Raw genomic sequence first — 13,620 nt, 5'->3', positions numbered from 1 at the left:
TAAAAAGTGTCCAAAATGAATAAAACTTCCTGTTGAAACTTTGCTATTTAGGACATCTATCTTGGCCAGGAGAACAGCTCATTTATAGCTTTTTATGTTTGAATGTTAAACCCAAAACATGAACCAACAATTATTTCCATGTGGGATTTATTCCCCCAAAAATGTAAATGTTCATAATCTAATGTGCAAAACAAATTGCTTCAGTCTCTAAAGCTAGGCCGGCACGCTGTGTGTTTCCCAGCTTACAGTTATCATAAGGGAAGTGGCAGCAGCTTGAGGGAACAAAGCAATACGTAACAATTTACATAAATTCACATGGTAATGTATTCAGCATTGGGCAATGACTTTGGATATAACAGAGGGACATGTTTTTGAAAAAAAGATTGTGTTTTGAGAAGAAAGAAAGAAAATTTGCCAAGGAGTGCACACACACGAGTATAATGAACAAATATTAGCCGTGATATTAGGGATTCAAAATGAAGATAAACTATTGCAATCTCTGGAGCCCAACTGTGAGTTGACACACATGCACACACACCCGCTACGTCCCGAATTCACTACTGAAGTCTTAAACAGCCATCGAATAAGAACACAAGAGATTTCTTAAACTAACAAATGGCCCAAACGTTAATCCAAAGTGTTTTTTTATCAACAATGGCCACCAGTGATGATATTGGCACCTGAGACAAGGTAGAAAAGAACTGCTTTATTTTGGTTTCACAATATGCAGCGCACACACACACACACACACACACCAATTTTTCCTCCCTGCAGTATTCAGCCCAGGCATTGGGCATGATGACAAATGCAGCCAAAGTATTGTGCTAAAATAAATTAAGAATGGGGTCAAAACTACCAACGTGTTGGCTGGCTGAGATAAAAAAGTAAGTTGGCTTTACAGAAAGAATGACATAAGCTGTATTTATATCTATTATTAAAATACAAACATTTTTAACTGTAAGGCACCATGATTTCATGAGAGCTAAAGTGTAATCTTTCACTGCTACTTCTGCCTGTCCTCTGATTGTATAGGAGAGATAATGGCTTTGTGCGGGGCAACTGGAGGTACAGAACACAAACATCCACTGAATATTAAATGGCATTTACATTACCTTTCCAAAGCTCCCTTTGCCAATGGCCCGTAATATCTGGAAGTGGTCAAAGTTTACTGTGAGGAAAAGAGAGGAAGAGAGAGAAGAAATCCATCAGTGAGAGTTCAGCTACAAAACAGGCCAAAGGACATGTAGGGCTATCATAAAGTACCAACACAGTGACACCTTGGCTGGTTTTTCAGCTCTGCAGTTCACCACATTGGATTTGAAATGACTATTAGGGTTAAAGTGCAGGGTTAAAGGGTGTTCCCTTCGACATCAGATGAACAGTGGAGGAATTGCATTCATTTGTTTACACAATCACCCAATGGTATGGGACAGAAGTTAATGGACAAGTTGACATAGAGTCATTGCATTTAATGGCTAGTTGCAAATGTTTCCAATAAATAACTGGTGTTTTTGTCCCCAGTGTGTCCTTAAGCTGGTTTCTTCTTTAACCGGCCTGCTACTCCCGCTTGTCACAAAACCGTAAGCCCACCCACGACCTTTCCCTTAACCTAACTGTCCCATTTCTACGAGTCACGGTACCGTAAAAAATGGGACGCCAATAGTCCCGACTAAGCGCAGGTTACATGACGCCAGAAGAGACGACCAAGTGTGTTATACGACGCTAAAGGAGACAACCAAGTGCATTTATATGACGCTTAAGAAGACGGCTAGCTAGGCTACTTGCTTTTGTTTGATTACATATTTTGTCATCCAAATGTTTTTCAAGATGTTAGCTTAAAGAATCAAAATTAATCAGCTGTTCTGTTGTGGTCTTGCCTTAGATGGCCAAAATCCGCGGGGTGATTGGCTGTGTGGAACACTACCGTAAGGGTCTAAGACCACTGGCACAAATGCTAACAAGCTCCCAATTCCAAAGCTATCATGCTTATGCTAACATTTGCTAATTAGCACAAAATACGAAGTACAGCTGAAACGGAGAGGTGTGTCATCAGTTTTATAGGTTTTTGGTAATAAAACCAAAGTGGACAAATTACAATTTTGAAGGGATGATGACGCTGGATGAAAAGCAAAAGTTATTACTAATCATCCTCAGGAGAACATGAATGCCTGTAGCAGATTTAATGGCAACCTGTCAAACAGATGCCAACACATTTCGCTCAAATCCCCAAATGGAAACGTCCTAGTGGCGCTAGGGGAAAAGGCAGCGGATCGCCAAAGTCAACAGGATTCATCCCTTTGGGACCCTATAGGACGGCACAAAAAATGTCACGCCAATCCATCAAACAGTTGAAATATTTCAGTCTGGATGAACCAGGCGGTTGGTCAAGCTGAAAGTCAGCACTTTGACATAATAGTCAGTTTCATTTCACATCTAATGGGCTGGAGATATACAGATACACAGATACAGATAGCTTTATTTTTCCCCGAAGGGCAATTCAGTTTCTACAGTCCACTTACACAATCGGCCAGTCATCGATGACAGAGGGAGCACAATAAAAAGGCAAAGGCCTATGGGAAAGTGTGAGATCCAGAAGTATACAACAAGAAAAGCCAAGACAATAAAAAACAACAACATTATTTTCCTCATACTTTCTGGCCGTCCTGTAAATTACATTGGTACGGTCAAGTCATAGCTTCTGGAATCAATAGGAAATAAAGGATTTTTTTTTTTTTTTAACTATCTGAATGGAGAGAGAAAAACTGTATTTTGGATGCTGAAAAGGAAAATTTAAAAAAAGTAATGGGGTTTTAAATAAAAGCACAGCAGTCACAACATGAAGCATGTATGTTCTTGCAAGATCTTATCAGCTTACCAGCATGTAACAGCTAGAGAATTGGAAAATAATGATATTATGCAAAGTCTTGTCTAATAATGCCTGCCGCGCGGTTCTGTTTTCTCATAACTTTACGAAGGCTCTGTTGAACTAATGACATTAAAGGAAGTTATTTTCTGAAAAACTTTCTAGACTCTGACTTATCATTACATCAGCACTTAAAAGACACGCCACATAAAACATTCAGAGCATGGAAATTGATTCAAATTAGTCACGAAAATCATTATCAAGATCAAAGATGGTATGCTTTAACTTGTCCAGTGAACACCATGAAATAAAATAACGATGATCTCTTAATGGAAATGTTTGTTTTGGATTTATAGTTTATCTAGTGGAAACATCAGAGCGAAGGCACAGACAGGAGTCTCATTTTTAGAAAAGCACCCAGCTCACAGCACTGCGACCATTCCTCTTACTTTGTGTTGTTATATCAGTATGTGTAATGGCACAGTTAGACGCTTTGGTTCATTGCCTTCTTCAGTGGATGCGTTATGCTGATTGATAGAGCTGTCCTGTGTGTGGTACAGAGTCTAAACTCAGTCCTGAGAGGGGGGACATTATAGCTGGTGAAATCAACTTTCACTTGCTATTAAGGCTGTGCAAGTAATCCAGTTCGGCTCCTAACGATCACATAAAACAATAGTATCCAAAATGTTGTCTTGTGATTTCAATGGCACAGTCAGCAAAAGTCCTGTTTGGGGTATCTGGGGGCTTTTTAAAACCGGATTGAGTGAAAATGGAATTAGGGGAGCAAACAAATCCAGTTGTCTTCGAACAGTTCGGGTTGGAGGAATCTGACAGGACAGAAAAAAAAATAATTTTTCCATAATCAAGCAGCCCTACTTGCTATAGTAGGTGCTGTAGTTTCTTTCCCCATGTAGGTAAAAGGTTGAACTGATATTTTCAAGGTCCTCCTGGGAGCATTGGTTCTGATTTTAGCCACAGAACTGGTCACGTTGTTACTATGCACTGCACGCACGTACAAATGTGAGCTGATGGGCTACCAATGACTGACCTCCTCCTGGTCCTCAGGGTTACTGAATGAGACTTGCCTTTGCTCTGTGTGTGTGTGTGTGTGTGTGTGTGTGTGTGTGTGTGTGTGTGTGTAGGTGTCGCTGTGTCGCAGACAGATGTGAGCCCAGCAGGCACGCCGCTACCGCTTGCAGCTCCTCCTTAAAAGTCAGTCAGTTTCTGGAGCTCACATCCTGACCTGCTCAGCCCCCCTGTCCGTGTAGACAAGGAGCGATCATGAGAGACGACAGCAAATGCTGGGCTCCTCCAGGAAGACTCAATGCCAGCTGACCTATGCACCCCTGGCTGAATGAGTTGGAAACCCCAGAGTGCTTTTTGCTTCTAGATTAAAAAAAAAAAAAAAAAAAAGGTGTGGTTTGTGTTTTGTCTGGAAGATCCAGTGTAGTTTCTCCCTGCTCCAGTCTCTTGTACACAGCTAATCCTCTCATCTGGCACGGCTCTGACTGCACCCTGGTGATGACACACAGTGACACTGTACCGTGTACATGGCCTAATGGGTATTACCAAGGATGAGGAAGAGAAAATTATTTTATACACAGCATGCTCGTAGATTCAGTGGTCCTTCTTTAAGATAAGATAGCGGGACGGTGTGTGCTGGCAGATAGATCGTCAGCGGAATATGTGTATAGGACAGCAGCAACAACATAAGTTGTTGATTTCCAGCTAAATCAGCTACTGATGCCATGAATCTGAAATCTAATCAGTGATCAGTAACATTTAAATTTACCAGCCTCCAGACAAACAAACATCATCTGCAACGCTTGACGGACGTCTGAAGAGAACCGCTCAATCCATCCACTCAAAAAATCTGAAAATATGTACACAATAGTGTCATTTTTTGTAGGTGTCTTACTTAACCACTTCTGAGTGCATTAGTATAAAACCCAACAGACGTGTAATAGATATATAAAGTCTGATTTATCAAACAAAGGAAGCAGGAATACCTTATATCATTCGGCAGGACTGCACAAAAAATTAAAGCAGTATTAACACATACTGAAACAATTTGAAAAATCGGAGCGCTAATTCACTTACTTTATCATTTCAGGCTGTGTATAATATTGATATAATATCCCGATGGGTACATAAATGATAGGGCTGAGTACTTTACAGGCGGCTTTACTACAGGTGGGTGAATTCTTTTCCCAAAGACTTGAGTATACCCTGAAGCGGACTGTAATATGAGGATCACACAGCATCAGATGGTATAAACCTAAGCCGACAGGTAAATTAAAAAAGAAGACCCAAGAAATGTAAATGGAGTATTAAAGACGTGGATCACGATTCTACTTGACACATAGCTCAATTAACCATCAGCCTCAACTATTTTGGAACTAATCGATCAATGTCCCCGGCATCACAGCGCTTCCTCGACGTATGAGTCATCGAGTAACAGGAAGCAAAACAAAAGCCCCCCGCTTTAGATTCAGGGGCAAAAGAGATTTGGGCCGTGTTCCATTCTACAGGGGGGAGCGTCTCTGGACTGGCAGACTTGAAAGAAGTCTGACAAAATCAAAGAATGTTTTTTTCTAGTGCTGAGCGCTTTCTTCCCCAGCTTTAAGTGGCTCATTTCTACACAGTTGCTGCAGCCGTGGGTTAAGCCAAATGATTCATAAAAGGGGGTAACCATTGAATAAAGAGTCAACCCATGCTGCTGATGGTATTTGTAGTTTGGTGCGTTTTAGGGGTACTCGTGAAAACCGGCGTTGTTGATAGTGAGTGAGCTTGGAGAGAAAAACAGTGTCTGTAATGCAGCTCCATCAGACGCTCTCATGTTCCAGTAGATGCTGCACAAAAGGCTGCGGCCGAACCCTTCAGACAAGTGCAGCGTGTGATGTGAGTGAATATGATCTACCGTGGAGCCAGTGGGAGGAAGATAACATCAGAGGCTGGAAGCTGCTGACACCTCAGTAGGATATGCTGAGTAGGCTCCACCGGAGTCCTCAATGGGTGATTGGGTCCTGTGGAGGAGCTGATCTTAGCACAAAGCCCATGTCAAGGGGCATGGAAAGGACAAGAGGGTCTGTGTGTGTGCGTGTTCATGCACTTAAAAGTATGGATACAGCTAAAACTGATTTCTTTTAAAACACGTTATACTTCATAATTTAGAAAACGAGAAAAGACTGTAAACAATGTGCTCCTGAGTTTGTAACCGAGTGGAGATAAACAGTTTTTCAACTTTTCTGTGTCCAGGATTTTTTGGGGGGCTCAGAAACCATGGTTCAATGACACACTAGAGTTAACATTACCCCTCCCTTACTTAAACAGGAACGAGGTTACTGCTAACGTTGGAGTGCATAGCATCAGTAGCTATGTTTCCTCCACATGTTTTTATGTGTTTCATCGAATGAAAAATGCCTTATGGAAACAGTAAAACTCAATGGGATTTCATGAATATTGAATTGCGGTTAAGTTTTAGGTCATTTTATGGTTGCCACCCGCCAAAAAACGAAGAAGGAGATGTTTTAGTGGATTCCCGCCCAGTATGTCCTCTCTGTCTGCACACGTGGCAGGCGTCAACAAAACAGATGGAAGTGGACGGATGAGGAGACGAGAGACTTTCTGAATTTAATTTATCAGGAACTTGCAAAGGAAACGGCCGACAAAGGTTAGGACAAGCCGTGGGACGTCCTCAGAAGTCAATGGAAGGCACTCAAACAGTGAGACATGTCTCAAAAAAGAGTCTCTCAACGGTGCCGGAAGGACAATAAAAGGCAAGTTGCAGCGTTGTTTTCTTATTATAGTACAATATGTCACAATCAGCTGGCACATAAGCAATACAACTTGTCCAATAGCACTACAACTTGTCCAATATTGATCATTTGTTTGTAGATGGCGTGATCCATTTTGTCTAGAAACACTTTGTTCGCAAAAGTTTGCTTGAATGTTGAATGCGATTCAGTGCGAAAATGAATGGAAACACCTTAAAATGTCTAAAATCAATTTGTTATGCCAATTTGATCTCAAAACAGCAGGTGACGTCATTGCAACAGGGTTTTATTGCCTTTAAAGCCGTTGGATGGAAACAAACTTTCACCAGCTTCATTCCCATGAGTTGTTTTTACCAAACTTCAGATAATTGGATTGACAAGTGGATGGAAACCATGCTAGTGTCATTTCGTTAATCCCGTGTGTGAGCGACGCTTTGTGCTGTCTGTCAGTTCCATGCTTCTATGCTATACCCACCAGTTTGATTATTTAATTATTTGTTTCTGAGATATCTGTTGCGTGAATTTGGCAAGTTGGGCCTCTCTAAATACTACAATACTCATGAGCCTTGGCCAACATTGCTATGGAGAGGATGCCAGCTCATTTCGGTATGTTTCTTCATGCATGTCTGCAGAGCTTTGTTCTTCATCATGACACTCTGGTATGTCGGAGCAACTGGAGGTACTTCCAGCTGACAGAAAAGAGTCTCAAGTGTCCTTCCACGTTGTGAAAGTGCTTTGAGTGTCAATCACCTCCCAGAAAATGAATGTGATTCATTTTATAAATGTTTGGCATCTTTCCTGATAAATTGTCTCAACACTTGTTGGGGCTATAAGTGTGGTGATAAGCCGAGAGATTGACTCGTTCGTTCTCATATCTCTCTAGAAGAACAACTACAGCTTAACAAGCCAGTAACCTCGGTAGTGATACAGTAAAAACTGATCCGAAGCATCCGGCAGCTTATTTCTACGTGGAAATTCGGTTGTTGCAGGACCACAAACAGAAATAAATTAAAGGATAAAGAAAGAAAGCAGAAAAAAAGGTATATAAAACAAAAACATAGAAACTATACAAGAGAAACAAAAGACAAAATTACAAGGTAAAGTGACAGTGGTGTGAGCAGCAGAGTCGACAAGTGCAGCAAACTAATAAAAGGATTAGGCCTTTACAACTAATTGTGTATTCTTTAACAATCCCAATGTGGGCGCACAATAGCAAAAGATGTGTCAAACCATGTCTTTGTGATGTGTCAAAACATGATACGTTTGAGAAAATTAAATAATGTGTCGCTGCACAGACGTCCCAGACTTCAAATGGGATAATTAATGGCATAACTAATTCAGCATAATAACGGAAATATGATTTAGTACAGCAACATAATAACATAACACAATAGCATAGTGTAGTATGAGATATAAGATATCGGCCTAGTATAATAAGGTATAAATAATACAATAAATTGTAATGCGGGGGATTAAAGAGAGCAGCGGCTAGACAAGGTGAACCATGTGGAGGACACCTTCATGGCCACGAATAATGCATAATGCAATGAGATCATTAACCTTGCTAATTATAGCCTGCGAAATACTGACTCGCAGAGGGGTCTGGAGAGACAACCTTTTCAAAGTGATTCTCCTCAACATGATACGTTTGAGAAAGTTAACGGCGGCTCGACGGACAGGAATGGTTCGTCAAATCCTTCAAGATGAGAATAAATTGCAGTTTTACAAGTAGAGTCATTATTAGAACATACTAACAAAAGAAATGAATAGCTAAAAGCTGGGACCACCCAGAGAGGCAGAACATGGCGCACACCACACACACACACACACACACACACACACACAAAATGAATTTAGTGTGTGGAGAAAGGTTTCTAAAGTCATATTTAGGCATTCATTTTTAGGGATGCACTAGATTGGATTTTGCTTGATATTTGATATGCCAATATATTCAAACTCGGTGTAGTAAATACACATTACATATTAAGGGAAAAATTTCCCTTAATATATAATTTTACTGAAAAGAAATCCAAGTCTCTCTATCCTGTACTACCTTTACCGTTCTACATTTGTTGTATATGAGGCAATAAACAAAAAAACTACATTCTATTCTCCCTTAAATGTACAACTGTAGGCAGACATTCACCCCTGAAAAATAGGTACTTTATTTCTAGTGCTGTCAGTTAAACTCATTAACGGCGTTAACACAAACCCATTTTAAAGGCGTCACTTATTTTATTTTATTAACGTTCTTTTAGGCCTAGCAAACTTTGTAGTTTTTTGTCCCACATGCTGTTGCTACAACTAGTAATGTTAGAAAAACTACAACACCCACCGGATCTAGCTAGACCAGAAACCAAACAACAGTTAAAACTTGTTTGGGCTCGCGAGCCGGACAAAGAGTGGCGACGTTACGTTTTGAGTGGACGGCGAGCATGAGACGCTGAAATGGACACCAATTATTATTATTTTCTTTTAAAGTTGACCAGTAGGAGTGATGTGTGCGTTTAGTCGTTGTGAACTGAGCTACCATCGCAGCACGTCCAGTCTGAAATACCACTTAATGGCCAAGCACACAGCTGATGCCAATAACAATGATCATTTTAAGCTTTTTTTGGCCCATACCAATGTCGTGCCGATACCATTGTGCATCCCTATTAATTATGAGTCCAAAGATAATGCAATTTTCATGAGACGCTCTTTATTAATCACCATCGCAGTCGCTGCTCTTGGCTAAAAGAGGGCTGTGTGCAGGGATGGTTTAGCAATTTATCAAGATGTAGATGAGTTATGAGTTCAATCACTCATGTAGCTGCAGTTTTGATAGCTCTGGCATGATACACTGCAAACAGATGGTTTGGCGCTTCAAGGTTGAGAGTTTGTGTTGTTTATGCAATGTCAAAGTTAGACGGACTCAGTATTTTATGGTATTTTGAGGTGTGATACAGCACTGTAGCTGCAAAATCGGCAAGTAAACCCATTACCCTAAGATACGCATTCAAAAGGCATCTCGTGTTTTAACTGCAGTTCTAGCTTGAGTTTATCAGTGCCATTGTGATGTGTGTGAACAACTGACGTAGTGTCTCATTTTGATTCTGTAATTTTGAGGGAGAATAATGTATTCTTTGGCAATTTGGCTGATGCTATCTGTTATTTTTAAACCGGATGAGAGAGTTGATGTCAGGGGGATGATGCGGCTAAGGTAGTGTCGTTTATGGTCGCAAAGGTGCTGCGCTAAGCTAAACGCTAAAGCGGGTTTGTTGTGGGTTGTCCATTTTCAACCCTACTGAATCAAATCATCAGGTGGAGTATTACCGGCTGGTAAACACAGACCTGCTGGTTCCGGTGCCATTCATCTGCATGTACGGCAGTAAAAAAAAAAATCCAGGCTAACGCTAGCGCTAGCTAGCCTTGGTTGGCGAGGTGTTACTGAAGCTGAACAAGACATTTTTAGGCGACCAAAATGTTCCAATTACCTTTGATGAAGTGAAAACACACAGTTAGAGGGGCAAAAATTGAAAATAGTTTTTAATGTACAGTGCTATGGCTAGCATTGCTAAGCCTCTGCCATGGACAAGTCAGCATGTAGCCACGCCCTAAAGAATCCTCTGCTTTATCGTCTATTTTAATATAAATGGGACCACAATTTACAAAGGACTTGAAACTAGCTATTAAGCAAATGCACTCATTATTAAAATGGTTACTGAGGTAATAAATTAAGTGAGGAGTAATTTTCCCATAGACTTCTATTCAAACTGACATATTTTGAGTGGAGCGACTCGCGCGTAGAATGTAGGTTTATAGCCGTTCTGCATTGTTTTCACGTTTCAGACCCAGACGTCCATGGGTTTAAATCAAAACCACTCAGAGTAGAAGATTCACCACCCACAAAATCTCATTCTCCACTATGCAGCCTCCAATTTCACCCTGGATTACCCAAAGAGTCTATACCTAACTGGAAGAGAATCACTACTCGATCAATAAACGGGACCAATGATACCGTTCCGCTGTCACCAGAAATTGATGCATCAGGCTGAGCTCGGAAGCTACTATAGAATAAGGAGTCAAAGCACTATCCTAATGCCAGGGGCAACCTAATACCTTTGACGTCAGGAGCCCTTGAGCACATTGATCTTTGAGGTACCACTTAAAACGATGGAGCCATGGTTAACCAAACTCATTCCATTCACAAGCAAAGTGTGCTGAGAGGGCAGAATTGGGGAAGCCAGGGAGGTTGTTTCACTGTCACATGGAAGAATACTTCCGTTAAAAACATGAGAGATCAGTCCACTCACATCTGTCTGTCCATGCTAAGTTTAATAAGTGAAAATAGTCTTAGCATTGGTCAACACTGAAAATATACATTTAATGCATTTTAAGTACTCTTTATGAATACTTAGGATTGCTAATATAAAAAGCAATTATAAGATCCATTAAAAAAAGACATGAAATAAACTGAGAATCGACTGCTGTAGTTTTGTATTTAGTTTTGTTTAGTCTATATAAGAGCCCAATTACTCAGTTTTTGAGACCCATACTGTAGAGTTTACAAAAACACTTCTGCTTTATCTGTAGGGTTGGGTAAATAAAGTACTTTTTTGGGTACGAAGTACATCTGTAGACTACTACAAAGGGCCGATTCAGTTTAAATTAAATTTTGGTACCTGAGAGCGTGTAAGCGGAAGCTTATCTGTCTTATCTATAACTTTAGCCTGTGTTACATTTATTTGGAGAGAGAGAGATATTATTGCCTTGATAATATTGTTGTTGCTGTGTTTCCTGTTCCATAGCTGGTAGATGTGAACGTGCAATCGCCAGTTAACAGCGCTGTGGAGCCAAGTGCTTAACTATTAACGGTGTCTTACTCTGTTTGCGCCGTTATGGATATGTGTGATGTAACAGATGTGGCTTATTCTGTTTGTGTTACTGAGCCATATGTTACATTTATGTTAATTAATACAGAGAAATTAATGTAATTCTTAGTATTGTTTCTTGTTATATGCTGATTGCTAAAACATTAAGTTTTGGTAAATAATGTTCATAGTAAGTCAGATGCTTGTTAAAGTGCATTATTGTTTGCTTTTATTTCAGCAACACATCCGACTTCACATGCAACGTCAAATACAACTTCTTAGTTAACTTCATGTTCAAGTTGTAAATAAATCTTTCTGGATATCAAAGTCAGACATCTCTGGTTCAAGTTCTTACAGTACAACGGGCTGGTTTTTGGAAAATAGGTACAGTCTGTAGAAAGCCTGGAATATCTGGCATCAAATAACCATCACTTTAACCAATGTAAAATGACTGAATATTGAAATATTGGTAGGGGGTAATAAAACTTTCTAAATGTAGTTTGACACAACACAGAAAGTGGACTCTGAAATGTTGATGGAGAGTACATTTAGAGTACGACCCAGCCATCAAATCACACTGAGTGAATGCACCCTGTGTGGATAAGCCCATTGGACTGGGATCAAAAAACCTCCTAGCATTGATCCCTTCCTGTTCTGTCTTTTGAGAATACGCCTCTGCTTCTAATCCAATCCAATGCTGTCTGCCTCTGCATTATATTATCAACCTGTGTGCAAGCTATTTCTCAGATTTTGCTGACAGGTTTCCATTCGCAAACACATAATGGTGCACATCGCCACTATGCCGTGTGCGTGGCAGCTTTATAGCATCAGCAGCAGGCAACGCTGGATATGATGGGGGCGACGCGCTTTGCTCAAGTTCTCATGGCGGTAGTTTAGTACACTGGCAGGGAGATCAGAGTGCATGTGAAAAAAAACTTCAATGTGGATCACAGAAGAACTGCTCCAAAAAAAAAAAAAAAAAAAAAAAGTTTGCTTTACAGCAGCATCTTTTCCCATATGATTACTGAATATTGTAGTGGAGTAGTAAGCCTTATTTCATGGTCTGTAGTCGTCGAGCTGCTGCCGGGACACAGGAGAGTCTTTCATATTTAGCATCCAATCGAATCCATTGAGAGGCAGATGCAAGAAGACTTGCTGTACAATTCAACTTGTTGTAAATCCACGGCATTTTGCTATTGGCATTCTCCATCTCTGAAGCTATTTCAGAGACAGAGCTGGTTACACGCCATCTGCTCTTCTTTGATCTTTATTGATGGGAATTTCATTACAAGCTATAGGGGGAAAAGATTAATGTTCTTTTCATCAGCACAGGGCAGGCTCTATGTGCCTTGGAGGGCGATAAAGAGAATATGGTGGCTTGAATTATCTTATGTCGGCAGCATGCATCACTTCAAGTACCTTTTGTAATTCAAGTTCTAACACCACGCTCTTTTTAAAGTGCTTCTAACACAAATAACAGGGTATTTGCTGAAGACCGTGAGAAATAGAGATCAGGTGAAAAACTCAACACAATATCACTCAATTTCCACAGATATAAGTGTTGTAAATGCCTCGGATACTGCCTAAAATGCTAGTATGGGTGAGTTTTTAAAGGTCTATGCACGGATCACATGTAATTTGGGATAAGTAAGGTATCAGATCAGGAATGGAAAAATGCTATTGGAAAAGTTCTACACAGATGCATTGCTTGTTTTTGTCAAAGACAGAACTACTGCCTCATTGAAACATGTTGACCTTAGAGATTTGTACATAGCTAAAGGTTTAGTCTAAAAAAAAAAGACATAGAGTAAATGCTTGCTGTCTTCGATTCCAAACGGTCACAAAAGGAGAATTCCTCTGAGCCCGCGCGCGTCCCGCCAAAGGCCACATTTGAGGAATCTGTTTACTTAAATCCCTATCATCACCGAGCAGCCATCATCATCATTTTCTCCTCGTACACTGGAGCGCTAATGCAGCCTAATTGCGGCCTCTCTAAACAGAACATCTTGTGAATATTCATCAACACTACAGAGCTCATTGTCTTTACAGGCGTGATCCTTTTCAGCTATGGGTCTTAACTGATAAATAGACAAGGATAGGGAGATGTGTAGAGAGGGTGTGCCGGTGC

The 13,620-nt window shown here is 40.4% G+C and overlaps 1 protein-coding gene across 1 annotated transcript in view; it reads right to left on the bottom strand.

Annotated features, from left to right (window-relative positions):
- Nucleotides 1–13,620, bottom strand: part of LOC117960061 (serine/threonine-protein kinase 32C-like) — an 83,548-nt gene that overhangs the window by 55,298 nt on the left and 14,630 nt on the right. Inside the window, exon 2 of the mRNA XM_034897587.1 lies at nucleotides 1,113–1,168. Coding sequence (XP_034753478.1) covers nucleotides 1,113–1,168 — 56 coding nt within the window. The remainder of the gene's footprint in view (nucleotides 1–1,112; nucleotides 1,169–13,620) is intronic.

The sequence above is a fragment of the Etheostoma cragini genome, chromosome 17 (assembly GCF_013103735.1).
Source record: "Etheostoma cragini isolate CJK2018 chromosome 17, CSU_Ecrag_1.0, whole genome shotgun sequence".
Lineage (NCBI taxonomy): Eukaryota > Metazoa > Chordata > Actinopteri > Perciformes > Percidae > Etheostoma > Etheostoma cragini.
The sequence above is the reverse complement of the archived record's forward strand: the minus strand, read 5'-3'. Positions and strand labels throughout refer to the sequence as shown.